Source organism: Chiroxiphia lanceolata, chromosome 2 (assembly GCF_009829145.1).
Source record: "Chiroxiphia lanceolata isolate bChiLan1 chromosome 2, bChiLan1.pri, whole genome shotgun sequence".
Taxonomy (NCBI): domain Eukaryota; kingdom Metazoa; phylum Chordata; class Aves; order Passeriformes; family Pipridae; genus Chiroxiphia; species Chiroxiphia lanceolata.
Genome location: NC_045638.1, coordinates 60,212,214 through 60,227,390, shown reverse-complemented (window position 1 = coordinate 60,227,390; position 15,177 = coordinate 60,212,214). Strand labels below are relative to the sequence as shown.

Genomic DNA, 15,177 nt, shown 5'->3' with positions numbered 1-15,177 from the left:
GGACCTGGACTGGCACAAGGCGAGCAGAGTCCCTCCCCGGGCCCCGGCCGGCGCGGAGGCAGCGGCGCGCGCTCGCGCTCACCCTCACGCAGGAGCGGCGCGCGCGCGCACGCAGCAAGAACAGCGGTGCGCACCCCCCCCCCCCGCGCTCGCGCCCTGTCGCGGCTCTTTCCGGGGCGGGCCCGGCTTCCCCGCCAATGGGAGCGCGCGGCGGCAGGTCCGGGGGCGGGGCCGGGCGGGAAGCGTCGCGAGAGCGTCGGCGCGCGCCGGGGGCGGGGTGGGGCCGGGCCGGAGGGGGTGGCGGGGGCGTTGGGTTGGGCCGCGCGCTCCAGTGCCGCTCCGGCGCGGGGACGGGGGCGCGCGGGGCGCGCGCTGAGGAGGCGGCGGTGGCCACCACAGGTACGGAGCGCCCGCTCTGCTTCCCACCCTCGCCGCCGCCCGGGGGCTGGGGGGTCGGGGCCCGCCGCCGCCTCCGTCCCCGCACAGGGCGGGGCGCAGCCCGCCCGCCAGCCTGTCTGTCAGGCGGGGCTCGCTGCCACAGGTGGCCCCGGAGCTCCCGGCGAGGCGCGGGGTAGAGCATCTTCCGCCGCCCTTCCTTTCCCTTCTCTGAGGAAGGATCCGCTGGAGCAGCTCGGCTCCCGCGGGCACGGCCGGTCACCGGAGGAGGGGCCGGGGGAGGGCCCCCGGGTGCCCCTGAGCCGCAGCGCGGGGGTGACACGGAGCGGGGGTAACGCAGCGCCTCGGCCCCGGCACCCGCGGCGCCGGGGGGGCGCGTTCGTGGCTCCCCCCGCTCCGCCCCGCTGCTCCCCGTGGGCCGGGTCTGTCTGTCTGTCCGCAGCCTCGGCAGGGGACGGACTGGTTCCTGTCTGTGGTGGTGTGGTCGGTGCGCGGAGGCTCCGTGAGTTCGCGTTCTCTCCTGCGTGGACTGGGTTGTGGTCGGTGCGCACGGGTTAAGTAAGTTCACCCTGTTCTCAACATTTCGCTTTTTAAAAGTGTCTCCTCCCCCTTCCTCCCCACATCCTCGTCTCAGTTCCTTTCCTCCGTCAAGGGAGGAGAATAGCGAGCGTTCCTCGTTTGCTTTCTTGGCTCATTTAAGGGGCTTGCTTTGGCTTTCTTTTTTTTTTTTTTTTTTTTTTTTAACAACCGAAGTACCTTTCTCTGGTTTTGCCCCCAAAAATCCAATATGCAAAAGGAAAAAAAAAAAAAAGCGTTAACTGCGGATCCCAATGTATATAGATAATAGCCTTCTGATTGAAACTGTGATGTATTGCCAGGGTGACATAGGGAGAAAAATCCAAACCCTTAGGTTGTATCTGGAAAAGATCAGTGATAATGAAATAAATGGTAACATAATGCTCTAAGTTTATCCATGTTACACTTGGGAAGAGTCTTACATTGCTTTGTATTTGTGAGATTATTCCAGAATTGTACGGTTAGACTTCAGTGATAGATACTACCAATATTTAACTAATCCTTGAGACACTAAGTGTTTTTAAATAATGTTGGTATCATTTGTCCAATGGTATTTCTTGGTCTGTAGGCAAGGTGATTTTTTAGGGGGCATAGTAATTGAATTATGCCATTTTGGTTGATGCCTCGTAATTCCGTATCCTTCAGGGATTCTTTAAAATATGTTGGCAGTTGAAGTGGTGAAGAGACTTATTCAGTGTGGAAAAATAATAAAATAGATTAGATCATTCCTGTTTTCTGTTAATCATTTGGTATGATATAATCTTAAAAAACCCAAACCATACAATATACACCCCAAAAGTACCTCCTAAACAAGGTGTTCTTTGGTGAAGTTTTCTTGAAGGGGAAGTAAGATGGCTTGAGAAAAATGCTGTAGCTTAAAAAATAATACCCTCGACTTACTTGGTATAGTTCTGTTATGTACAAAGTACACAACAGAATAAAGTACAGAAATTTAAAGTTAATTGCACACAAAATCTTGGCTAATGGATCTGTCTGGTACATCAAATAACGTTTTTTCCCAGGGTGTATTTGAGAATCCATACTCAGGACTGGGGGGAAGCTGTGGGTGATGATCTAGTCAAAGAGAATGATGGATTCTTTTGAAATTGTTGAGGCTTTGTATTCATGTCATGCTTCTATATGTGACAAAAATATAACATAGAAGAATTAGAACCAAACAAGAGAAAGGGGACCCAACCAGTCATTAATGCTCACCATCAATGATGTATTTTGCTCCCCCCTTCTTAGTGTGGGCGTGGCTGTGGTCAAGACAATTTGCATTTTGTAAATAGACTTTTTCAAGACTGCCAACCTGATTAGTGAAACATATAAGCCATTAGAAACGAAAAATAGAGAAGGATCCTTGTCAGTGTAGACTTGTTTAATTTGGTTTTCAGTAGCAGTTGTTTTGGTAAGGTTATATGTGCACGTGGAGGACAGCCAGGGTATAAGGCCCAGCCAACGTGGATTTACCAAAAGAAGGTCCTGCTTTACCAATCCGACCTCTATGACAAGGTAACCTACTTAGAACATGAGGGCAAGGCTGTGAATGTGGTCTGTTTTGACTTGTGTAAAGTATTTGACACTGTCTCCCACAGCATCCTCCTGGAAAAACTAGCTGCTTGCAGCTTGGTTGGGGGGACTCCTCAGTGGATAAAAAACTGGCTGGATGGCCAGGCCCAGAGAGTTGTGGTGAATGGAGCTACATCCAGTTGGCAGGCAGTCACTAGCAGTGTTCCCCGGGGCTCAGTTTTATGGCCAGTCCTGTTTAACATCTTTATTGATGATCTGGATGAGGGCATCAAGTGCACCCTCAGTAAATTTGCAGACGACACCAAGTGGGGCAGGAGTGTTGATCTGCTGGAGGGCAGGAAGGCTCTGCAGAGAGACTGGATAGACTTGATCAAGGGGCTGAGGCCAATGGTATGAGGTTTCAATAAGGCGAAGTGCTGGGTCCTGCACTTGGATCACAGCAACACCATGCAGTGCTACAGGCTGGGGGAGGAGTAAGTGGCTTGAGAGCTGTTTCGTGGAAAGGGACTTGGTGTGCTGGACAACAGCCGTCTGAACATGAGCCTGGGCAGTGTGCCCAGGTGGCCAAGAAGGCCAGTGGCGTCCTGGCCTGAATCAAGAATAGTGTGGCCAGCAGGACTAGGGAAGTGATTGTCCCTCTGTACTTGGCACTGGTAAGGCCACAGCTTGAATCCTGTGTTCAGTTTTGGGCCCCTCACTTCAAAAAGGACATTGAGGTGCTGGAGCATGTCCAGCAAAGGGCAACAAGGCTCGTGGAAGGACTAGAGAACATATTCTGTGAGGTACAGCTGAGGGAGCTGGGTTAGTTTAGTTTCAAGAAGAGGAGGCTCAGAGGTGACCTCACTGCTCGCTACAACTCCCTGAGAGGAGATTGTAGTGAGGTGGGTTTGATCTCCTCAGCTGTGCCTATAGTGAGAGGACCAGAGGAAATGGTTGCTCTGGGAAGTGGTGAAGTCACCATCCCTGGAGCTGTTTAAGAGGTGTCTGGATCTGGCGTTGGGTGATGTGGTTTAGTGTTTACAGTGGTAGTGCTGGATGTACAGTTGGACTGGATCATCTTGCAGGCCTCTTCCAACCTTGATGATTTAGAGTGTTGTTTTTAAGGTATTCTTAAATTTCACATTTAGAATGACTCTTTCGAAGTTCAGTGTTAGATTAAGCCTGACTTCTGTAAATCATCAGTAGAGTTCTCTAGGCTTCTTCAGGTCATTTGTGTTGAAGACCAAAAGAAAGTACTTTTCTTTAAAAGAAAAATATCGATTTGTGCTGTAGTACTACTAAAGAAACCCTTTTTTAAAACATAATTTTAGGTATAGTATTGTCATTGTCTAGAATGTTTTATTGAAATTTTATTTAAATGAGAACATATTACATGTATTTCAAATTTATTGCCTGTACAGTTCAAATTTATTTGTTTAACATAGGTGTGCACATGTCCAAATATGCCCCTATAGCTATTAAAGAGATTTACTCAGCACATTTGCGTTTTACAAAAAAAAGATAAATTTTCTTCCTTTCTGCCAGCTAATGATTGTCAATACATACTGACTTATAATAAATTTAGCCAGGGGATAAACTTATATAAAGGGTTTAAATCCAGGGCAAATTTCCGTTGGATTCCCTTAAGCTGATTATTTAATTTTGATCCTTACATATATTCTAACAAGGATATATGTATATGGAAAAGCTTGCTAAATGCTTGTTACATGGTCTGATGAAAACGGTATTCTCAGCATATCACTGGAAAAATGGATTTATAAATTCATAGAATGGTTTGGGTTAGAAGGGACCTCTAAAGGCCATCTAGTCCAACCACCATATGATGAACAGGGACATCTTCAACTAGATCAGGTTGCTCAGAGCCCTGTCCAGCCTGACCTTGAATGTTTCTGGGGATGGGGCATCTGCAGCCTCTGGACAATCTGTGGCAATGCCTTACCACCCTCATTGTAAAACATTTCTTACGTCTAATCTGAATCTATCCTCTTTCAGTTTAAAACCATTCCTCTTTGTCCTACTACAGCAGGCCCTGCTAAGAAGTTTGTCCCTGTTATTTTTATAAGCCCCCTTTAAGTGTTAAAAGGCTGCTATAAGGTCTCCCGAGAGCCTTCTCCAGGCCGAACAACTCCCACTCCCTCAACCTGTCTTCATAGCAGAGGTGCTCCAACTCTCTAATCATTTTTGTGACCTCATCTGTTGTTACCAGTTTGCCACTTGTGTTCATCAGTGGGGACGTGCTTCCTTTGACCTTCCTTTTCTGGCTTCATACCTGTAGAAACCCTTCTTATTCTTTGCATCCCTTGCCAAGTTCAGCTCTAGCTTTGCCTTGACCTTCTGACCCCATCCCTGCAAAACTGTGCAGCATCCTTGTACTCTTCCCGGAATACCTGTCCCGGCTTCCACTGCCTGTGCATTTCCTTCTTGCTCTTTAGGTTGACCTCAGCTGGTGTTACCTTGGTCTCAGCTCAGCAATGTCAGTCTCATGCCTTACTTTCCTGATTTCTTACATTGGGGATTGGTGGCTCTTGTGCTCTGTGGAAAGTCTCCTTCTACCATGTGTCTGAGGACAGTTTCCATGGAGCCCTATTGACTAACTCCTTGAGCAACTGGAAGTATGCTTTTCCAAAATTTACAGTCCTGAACTTAGTCTTTGCTTGTCCCATATCAGGGCAGCAACTCCACCAATGCATGTTTGCTGTGGCCCAGGGCATCTCCAATCTTAGATTCATCTCTAATCACTGATTAGCTCACTTAGGTTGGACCATCGGATCTGGTGTTGTGTCCCCTCTGGTAGGGCTGTCTATTACCTGTCTTAAGAAGTTATCCTCCATGCATTCTGGCAGTCTCCCCCTGGAATAGCTTGCTGTGCTACTTTTGGAGTAGATGTTGGGATGGTTGAAGTCCCCCCTCAGGACAATAGCCTGTGAGCATGATGCCTGCTGTAGCTGGAGCAGGAAGGCTTTGTCAGCAGGCTCCCCTGGATCAGGCAGCCTGTAGTAGACCCCAACCACAAGGTTACCTTGTTACCTCAGTTTCTTAATTCTTGCCCTTAAGTTTTCAGCCTGCTCGTGACTGTTCTTCAGAGACAGATCTTCATGTTCTATCCATTTCTTGTTGTAGAGGACAGCAATTCAGCCCTTCCTTCCTAACCTGTCCCTTCTTAACAGCCTGTAGCCATCCATAGCCACACTCCAGCCATGGGATGTGTCCATCCAGGTTTCAATACTGGCACCTAAGTTGTAGCCTTCTAGCAGCACAGTGGGTTCCAGCTCCTCCTGTGTGTTGCCCATGCTGCGTGCACTTGAGGTGATCCAACTTGCTGAAAAGGTAGAGATGGTTAAACTTTATGTGGATATTTATCAGTTATTTGTGTGATCAATTTTTTCCTTTTTTTTTGGGTGTCTACTGATACATTAGTCAGTAAAAGGAAAGTCCTGTTCCTCTTACATCTGATACTTCTGCCATTTACTTCCTTTTTTGAGTTTACAGTAAGGGGGGAAATTAAATTTAATAGTCAAATTCAGTATGCAGAAGTAAAAGCAATTTTAAACTGTACATTTTATTTACACAAATGTTTTGTTTGTCAGTGCTTTCGCTTTCTTTCCAGTTAGTTTTAAAGTTTGTGTACCTCTCAGATGATTGGACCATTGTTATTTTGAAAATGGATAATAATTTTGTATATTAAAAATAAAACCTCCAGGTTTTGTTGCATTGTTGGACAAGTGTGACCCTTCGTATCTCTCTGAAATGCGTGCAGACAGCTGAAATGCTGTAGATGGTGGGGAGAACCTGTGTAATTCAAGTGCAGAAGGACTGCGTGCAGACAAGACAAAATGGTTTTGGTGTTATGTTGATAAACCAGTACCGTTCCTGTCCGGTATCTTTCTGAGTCTTTTGATTTACAAGTCTGTTGGTTTCATGAGTAGGTGACACTGCAGGTTCTGTTGATTCTCGGGTCTCTAGAGTTTAGTAGCAGACGACATAGAAAAATACTTAACCTACTGCCTGAAGGCAGTGTAACTGTAAACTACTGTACCTGAATAAATACTGCACCCAACATAGTTATAAAGTCATCTCCATGGTGCACTATGCTGGGCTTTGTTAAAATTGCTGCAAGGAGTGATCAGTCCAAAATTGTAGAACACAGGTACTTGATCCTATGTGGAAAACCAGCTTTTCCCATAGGTGACTTTTTTTAGGGCAAGGAGTGTCTAAGAGTATTACCCCAATATGGTTAGATTTATAGCGGATTAGCCATTTAAGATAGAGTAGTAGGGGCAATTGGATTTCTGTTTCTTGCTTGATACTGGTCTGTGGCTTTTTTTCTTTTAAACACATCGAGTTTCAGCAGAAGAATTGTTGTGGTTTTTAATCTTTCATCCATAGTTTACTGTGAAATGAGTTTCTTACTTGTATTTATTATATTTGTATATAGTATATAATCTGTCGTGTGCCTAGCTGCTTCATGTCATTGGCTTAATTTTCCAGACCAGACATCCAGTTATGAGAGATGCTGTGCTCCAGAGATTAAAATGTTGCAGTTAATTTGCATACATGTAACTTTTTTCCTGAGATTCTGTCAAGTTCATTTTTGTGAAGGAAAGCAGAAGTCGAGGTGAAATGTCAATAGATGTGCCTAATAATAATCTCTTGCTATTGTAGAGAATAGCCTCTTGAAGAGATTTTACTGAAGAGGTGCTGTGGTGGAGGAAGGCGAAGAATAGAGTTACTTGATGACACTGGTAATCTTATTTAAGTTACTTATACCGAAGAACAAACCCATATAAAGATTTATTTCCCATATAAAGGGTAAATATGGGCTTGAAGTAAGCTCAAGAAAACCTGTCTGGTCAGTTGTGCGAAGAAGACCCATACTCAGATATCTTGGTGTTTTTTATTTGACCTTCATTTTTACATGCATTTGCTCCTTGCCTGTTTTATTTTGGGCAGTCTAGGAGTTCTTTTTCCCGGTTAAATTGTGTGACTATGAGAAAAGCTGAATTATTAAAACTTCCACAGAACTTAAAAGCCCAGCCTTTAATAACTCCCTATATTTATTGCCTGTTTTGGGGGATGTAGAGATGAATGAAACAAACTAGATTCATTGTTACTGCTTGAAGAGGGAAACTTGAAAAAATGTTTTCATTTCATAGCTGTTTTTTATGTTCTTGTTGTTAGAACTAGACTTAAGATCAATAAGGGCAGCTGACTCGAGCAGAAACTCTTGTGACGTACTTCATTGAAGTGCTGGTAAATTCAGCTTTAGTCTTCTGAATTTTTTGCCAGCAAAGACAACTGCCCAGAGCAGGGCCAGAGAACTGAGTGTTGATCCATGTTAGCCTGTAGTACCTTCAGTTGACAGAAATGACTAGGCCAGGTGGTTGAGTGGGTAAGTTGTACATTTGCCTCTCAAGATTGTTGAAGGGTAGTTCCAGCACATAGTAGGTACAGGAATCTGCTGATAGACTTTCAAGAGTATCAGTGATGGTGAAACATTATTTAATGTAATGTTCCTCCCCACCCCCACGAAGCCTTGAAATCTAGTTGAACTATGTAACTTACTGCAAGGTGTGTGTTTTATATTTCCTGTCTGTCGTTAAGGCAGTACTTTTTAAAGGAAGCTGTCAGTATGGATGGTGTGCTGTTTAATCTTTCTCAGTTTTAAAATGCTTTTTAATTGGTTTTTATAATTGGTTCTTGTTTTGTCTACTTGCATTTTCAAAGTGGATACAAACTAAATGAGTAAATATAAAATAATAAAATATAATTGTTTTTTGTAGGTATTTTTGAGCTGACTTCTTTCATCGAATACTAAGACTGGTAAGATCATGGACATGTATACCAGAGCTCAGGGCAATCGAATGAAACCAAGAATATCTGTGAAAAAGGTAATTATCTGTATTTAAATAAAAAAAATATTTTAGAGCTTTTCGGCCTATTAATGAAGCAAATGAACTGGTTTGGTTGAGGTTTTTTGAGTATGGGGTTTTTTCGTTAATATGTTTTAATTGTGGTTGTCTGACATTTCAAGGAGGCAAAGAAATTGCCTTTGCTTTATGCTTTGGCATATTTAGTGTAACTGAACTGGGAGAGAGCATAATTTAAGGAAGAGGTAGGTGCATGTTTTTGTCTTTCAAGGTGACATGATGAAATCATGATGCACTAACTTAGACATTGCCCTGTTTATTGAAAGATAGCTTTTATTTTAGAACAGATTTTTTGATTTTATATGTAATAAATTAAAATACAAATATGTAGTCTTCATCGAGTTGTGTGAAGTCTGTGTTAGGGCTTCCTGGTAATATCTGTATCTTTAGATCTTGGTTTCTTATCTGGTTTACCCTTCTGTTTACAGAAACATTTAGAAACTGCCTAGGTGAAAAAGAAAATATGTCTAGCACTTAAAAAAGATATTAGTGGTTGTTTTTTTTTTTATTTCAGTAATATTTATTTTTTCTCTTAAACTTTGTCACTTTAGCTTGGAGAACATAAATACTCTTCCTCAAACTTTCTTGCAATTTATGTAAGTGCTTATTGAAATAGAAGTTGCAGTTTATCCTAAAGGAAAAAATTTATTTATCCAATTGTATTTCTCAAGGTAGTTGAACAGAGGTGAGTTCATAGGTCTTTCCTGGTTACTAATAAATTTTTTATTTGCAAATTGCTGCAATGGTAGGAGGAGAAACTGAGCAAGGAGGCATCTTGTCACATGAAAATTGCATTATTCTATTTCATAAGCAGATTTTGGTTTTTTAAGGAAGAAGTGTCTGTGGTATGTGTCCTGTAGAAACTGTTTGAACGCAAAGGAAAGTATTATGAGACAGTCAGTTGTTCCAGGTCCTGACACAGAATGTTAACAGACATATATTAAGCAGTTTGTAATTACGGGTGATATTCTTTCACTTTAAGACACACAGTATAAAACCTTCTATTTTATTGGTTTATGAGAACTTTCCAGATTATAGTGTGGAACTTTCTTGTAGAACCAGGCAGTAGGGTGGTCAGAATTGCACTGTGTTTCATCTTCTGTTGATTCACAGAAGATTGCGGTCTGATTCCTGTCCTCTTTGTAATACTTTGTCATAGTTAGCAGGAATTGTTGCAGTAATAGCTCTTGAAAGTCAGTGCAAAGTTGTGGTGTGCACATTTAAAGCCTAAGTTTCTATTTTTACAAAATTGCCTCAAAATATTCAGTCCATTAAAATCTTACAGCCTCAAAATATTCAGTCCATTAAAATCTTACAGCATATGATGAAATCAGGAAGAGCTTTGTTGCTTAAGAGAAGAGTAAGCATGACTCTCCAGCACCCGACTTAATTTCTTTAGAGATTGTGGCGTCTTACAGATTGTTTGAAATGTTAGAGAGCAGTTGTTTAAAACACTTAATGAGACCAAATACTGTAGAATTTGCTCCAGTGTACTGTGAAGGATCTGTAGATAATGATTTCTTGATTTGCTAAGAGGACAATGCAAATCTTTGAATTGCTCAGTTGAGCTAGAGGTGTGACAAGGATTTTCATTGTTCGGGTCTCAGCACCTTGATGATATTTGCATTTTTCCCCTGACATAACTTAGTAACTTTGAATCTGTGCTCAAGATTTCTTGCAAGATGTGACTTCAGAATTTCTGTGAGAAAGGAGTATACAGGCTTAGCAAGTAGAGCCTTATATATTGCTTGGGTGTTTTTTGCCCATATGTCAATGTACATTGGAAGTAGTTGTACTATTTATTAAAACAAATTACCTATTTTTGCTGAAGATGACCTCTTGTCCTTACCTAAACTGAGTTTATAGTCTTGGGAACTTGCTAGTTTTCAGTTTTTAATGTAGTTGCGTGTCTCCTGGTATGGGATTGTGAGAGAACTTGATTATATTGTCTGATAGGAGGATTTCCCTGAAATTGAGTCCAGTCCTTTCCTGTCACAAGCACAACTTTGATAGGGATAAGAATATGAATAAGTTATTAAATATAGTCTCTCGGTTAATGAGGGGAGTTTAACCCTCCCTACTGCTGGTTTTAAGTCTTTCTCAGCCACACTGTGGTAATAGCTAAGAATCTTACGAATTTCGGGCTGAAGCTACTCAGCAGCAAATTTATACCTGTTTGTTCATGGATGTCATTATTCTTCTGCTTAAATAATTTATTTTCTTTTACTGCTATTCACCCTTATGATTTTTTTACAGTTATGTCCTCTGTTAGCCTTGGTTTATGGACACTGTGTAAACTAAGGTTTTAGTCTGCTTTTGTATGAAAGCCTCTGGATTCCAGTGATTATCCTTCATAGTCCTACTTTCTGTGCTTGTTGTGAGTTAATCTTCTTTTTACATGTGGATAATACTGTATGTGCAATTACACAGGATGTCCTTCTCAGTGACTGATGTCAGTTCTTTCACTGAAGGGTGCACATTTGCTATTTTCAGTGCTGTATCATATTGACCATTCATTGCTATACCATGATCAAGAAGTCAACTCAGATCTTTTATTTCCCAGCTTGTGAATTTGCAATTCTATTTTAAAGCTTGCTTTTAGTTTTTAAGGACATAACTTTATGCTTCCTATGGTTGCATTTTAAAACACTCTCACGTTGGGCAGGTCCTTCCTGTATGATTTGCTGTTCTTCTTCTTAGCTGATGACACCTGCTTACTTCAATTATCATCAGTTTTTGTCTCATATTTACTTTTTTTTCCTCATTAAATGTCTTAATGATGATGGTGGTTGACATCAGTCTCAAGATAAATTTTGAGGAAGTTGGTTACTGACCTACATCAACTATTCTCAAAATCATCGCTGTATTGTCTCTATTCAGGCAAAGTCTTCTTTTCCAAAACCAACTCTTTTAGTAAACTCTCTCTTTATCTGGTTTTGTTAACTCTTCATATACTTCAATCTAAATAATCTACGAAAGTCACAGATAAGTGAGATTTTTTTCTATGTGTATGTGTTTTGCATGTTAATTTCCATATCTTTACTATTTTCACATTCTGAACTTTTTTATATTCGTTAATATGATCTGAAAAGCATGCATCAGTTGCTCCTCGTTTTAAAATGATACTTTATCTCTTTGGTTGCATATTGCTACCATGGGCTACCAGACCTGCATATAATCTTGTATGCTGGTTCTTCCAGACCTTAGGGAAATTTTTACATTTGTTTCATTTTTCTTCTTCTCCTACTTCAAATTAGTATTCTCCAAAATGTTGAATTTTGCTTCACCTCAGTAGTTCCTCATACCATTCTCTGGTTCATAGTTACCTATTCTGCCTTTCAGATGTAAAACTAGGGAACAGTACTTGCTTATAAATAAGATGTATGTAATAGTTTGTAGCTTTTGAAAACCCAACTAGAGAATAACAATGAGCCCTTCTCAAACTGGAGCGCTGTTGGCTTGCAGAAAATTAGCAGGTCACAACATATGACTTTTTTTTTTTCCCCTAATTATACAAATTACTTTTGTACAAGATGAATGAAGGAATTGCTGGGGAGCAGTCTTTGAGTAATATTGCAGCCACCTGTAAATTTGGAAGATCCAGAGAATCAGAGAAAGACACTGGCAGCATACTTTGGAAAGTACAAAGATACATTACTGAACTGTGGAAGTAAATTACAACTAAACATGTGGGGGCAAGAGAATAGATAAAAATGGAAACTTGGCGAATACTTCATTAATTTATTTCAAATGAACCAATAAAATGCTTTTTAAAATAGTTCAGCTGTAGCTTTTCTATAACAGTTACTGCTTTGACTTCTTTAGCATCACCTGACCTTGATTGTCAGGTTGGTAGTGTGAGCCTTGTTTGCTAACATTCTGAAATGTATTTTGGTAATTTCAAGGATCCTGATGTTCTGATTTGCTTTTTTCTATTCATTCTAGAAATACTTTCCTAATTTTGTGTTGCCATGAGCGCAAGAATGGTGACACTGGCCCTGCTCTAATACTTTGATTTCCTATGTAGTAGTACTCGATACTGCTTTTTATATAGGGAAAAAATAAAATCTGTCTTGAGGTTTAACTGCAATATGTAAGATCACCTTTTATATAAAGGGATTGCTTTTGTTTAGGGAGTGTCAGAAAGGCATAACATTCTCTGACTAAATTTGCTTATCTAGCACTTCTGCTGTTGTTTGAGAAGCTATGCAGATTTGACATACCTTGTCATAAGTTGGACACAGTGATTTCTCACTTCATTTTTTAACAGGGTAATCTTTTAGAGAATAATTAAATGGATTAACAATTTTTAACCATATGATGATCTTATTTGTCCTCTTAACCTTACACCTTGCTAGAGAAGATGACAATTTTAAATTTAAAAAAAAAACAAAACAACTTCCTAAAACAATTGCGAGGATATTGCCACTTTTATGAGCTGAGCGAAGCAGTTTTGTTGTTGTTCTGTCATCCTATTCGCCTTCTGCACTTTGTTATGCTAGGAGAAAGTCTTGGATTCTTCAGCCTTTTTTAACCATCTGTGGATACTTGCATGTCACCGTAAGTGTTATTATAGGAAATATTGCAAGAAGTGTTTACATGGAATTAAGTTACAGTTGTTTCGTATCTTTCACAGAATGGGGAAGAATGTGTGTGGATTTTCTTGGGGTTTTTTGTTTGCTTGTTTGTTTTCTTCCCCTGTGACTTTTGAAGCCACCTGCATGACTTTTCTTGGCCAAAATTGCTTTTCATCTTATTTAAGGAAAAGCTGTTGAAGAAATTCCATATATAGGCTTCAATGCAAGGAGTAGATGATGTTTGGATTTCTTCTTGGATTCATCTGTTCTTTTTTTCCAAGTCTATGTGTTCTTATATTTTTTCTTTTTTTTTTTTTAAATGCAGAACCTATTTTGGAATAAAAATATTGCTTGAAGAAAACAACTTGCCTGTTTCAGTTCCATATCCTAAAGTGAATTTAAACTTCAAACCTGATGATTTATATCCAAAGTAATTTGAAATAGTAATTAGAGTAGGGAAACCTATGGGGGACAGGGAAGAGATGAATGGACCATGTTTGCAAAACTAAAAATGCTTTTTAAAAAAAAATTTTTCTTTTAATTATTTTTCAGAGTTTTGGTGAAGGTATACTGCAGTCTATGAAGTCACTGCTACACAGCAGGAAAGAGTTATGCAAGGTGTCAGCAGAGGAATGCCTAAATCGGGAAGAAGAAGATAATTTTATTGAGGTTTGGCATAATGTTACCATTTATATATATATTTTTGTGGCTATGATAGAAAACAGTTTCACTTGAAACAGTATGGGAAGTTGCAGGATAGTAAACAGGAACAATGATTCAAGTTACTGGCTGTAAAATCTGTACCCTATATTGTCATTCTTGAATTCAATCACTGTAGTCTTAAGCTGTGACATTTCAAGATGACATTTCTCTGCTTTGGAGGATCTGTGAAACTAGAAAACCAAAATGTGTAAATAGATGACTTGGGTGGTACTGCACTTGCGAGCATTGCTGTGATCAAGGTTGTGTGGACGGTATCCTAACAAAGTGGCAGAACATTTTGATCCAGGTCTGAAGATAAAAGTTAAAGTGATTTCTGTTGTTTGCCTTGTGCTTAGCAGTAAAAGCTGAAGCTTAAAATTGCAGATCTAGACTTGTTTTACGTGAATACAGGTGGGCTGAAAGCTGGACAAGGTCTGGGGAGAAGTAGACCTGAACAGAATGCAGGACTGTCTAGGTAAATCTCAAGCTGTAAAGAGGAATTACTAGAATTGTTTGAGTTACAAGACTAACAGCGACTTTTCCAAAGGGAAAAGAAAAAAGATAAGAAGCAATGTGTACTGTGTAACTTGTATTAAGTGTTTTTCAAGACTTCTACTTGGTAGTTGACAGGCCCGACAAGGAGCTTAGAGAAGGAGAGGATGACTTAAACTGGCCATGCAGAGGAGCTGAGACGGGAGAAATGAAGGAAAGACAACTCGGGAAGTGGTTAGGGAGACTGTTAGACTTAGCATAAGGAGTAGCAGGAGGAAGGCAAGAGGCAGATTGTGTGTCTGGCAGAGAGGAATTACGATTGCCTGGATAACACCAGGGATTTTGTGATTGGATACAGTCAGGGGTTGTGACTCTGTGGAACGTTTGGGGAGCAAGCAGGAAACTAAATTTGTGAAAGATGAAAAGCTGTGGCAGATTAAGGTAAAGAAGTAGAGCTATGCAGAAAAACCTTGGCAAAAAACCCCAAAAAACCTATGGCAAAACTTTGTCTGTATCTGACCAGATGGACCACACTTTAGAAATTTATGAAGCATTTTTTGTCTTGTGTTGCCAGCTATATGTCAGTTATGTTTTATATGCCTGCACTGATGGTCCCTATGGAGAAAAATAGCTGACTATATTAACTACCTTATTAGAGCAAGCAATTAAGAGCTCACTGGTTGAAGTGCAAGAGGGTCAATAACCTGCCACAGAACAGGTATTTTTTCCTTATGGAAATACAGTAAAGATGTGGAGAATGATGTTAATGGAATATTATTAGGACTGCAAAGATAATTAGTCAGACTTCAGCAAACCAGTATTTAGGTTTTCCTGTACCATATTAATCCATTCCTCTGTACCCATGGCTTATGATAACCTTCAAATATGGCATCTCATACACTATTTTTGGTTTAAAAAAAGGTCTTGTGTTACTGATGACATTTTTATTTCCCTGGCCTACTCCCCAACAGCTT

General features: G+C 40.7%; 1 protein-coding gene across 5 annotated transcripts in view; it reads left to right on the top strand.

Annotated features, from left to right (window-relative positions):
- Positions 1-430: 430 nt before the first annotated feature.
- The window catches only part of AKAP11 (A-kinase anchoring protein 11), a 37,555-nt gene continuing 22,808 nt past the window's right edge, over positions 431-15,177 (top strand). For 2 of the 5 annotated variants that reach the window (XM_032678591.1, XM_032678587.1), the window contains exons 1-4: positions 433-954; positions 7,168-7,247; positions 8,286-8,393; positions 13,562-13,678. In XM_032678591.1, the coding sequence (XP_032534482.1) occupies positions 8,334-8,393; positions 13,562-13,678 (177 nt within the window). In that variant the 5' untranslated portion in view covers positions 433-954; positions 7,168-7,247; positions 8,286-8,333. Of the gene's footprint in view, positions 955-7,167; positions 7,248-8,285; positions 8,394-13,561; positions 13,679-15,177 lie in introns of all 5 variants that reach the window. The other 3 variants (XM_032678589.1, XM_032678590.1, XM_032678588.1) reach the window with 3 other exon arrangements.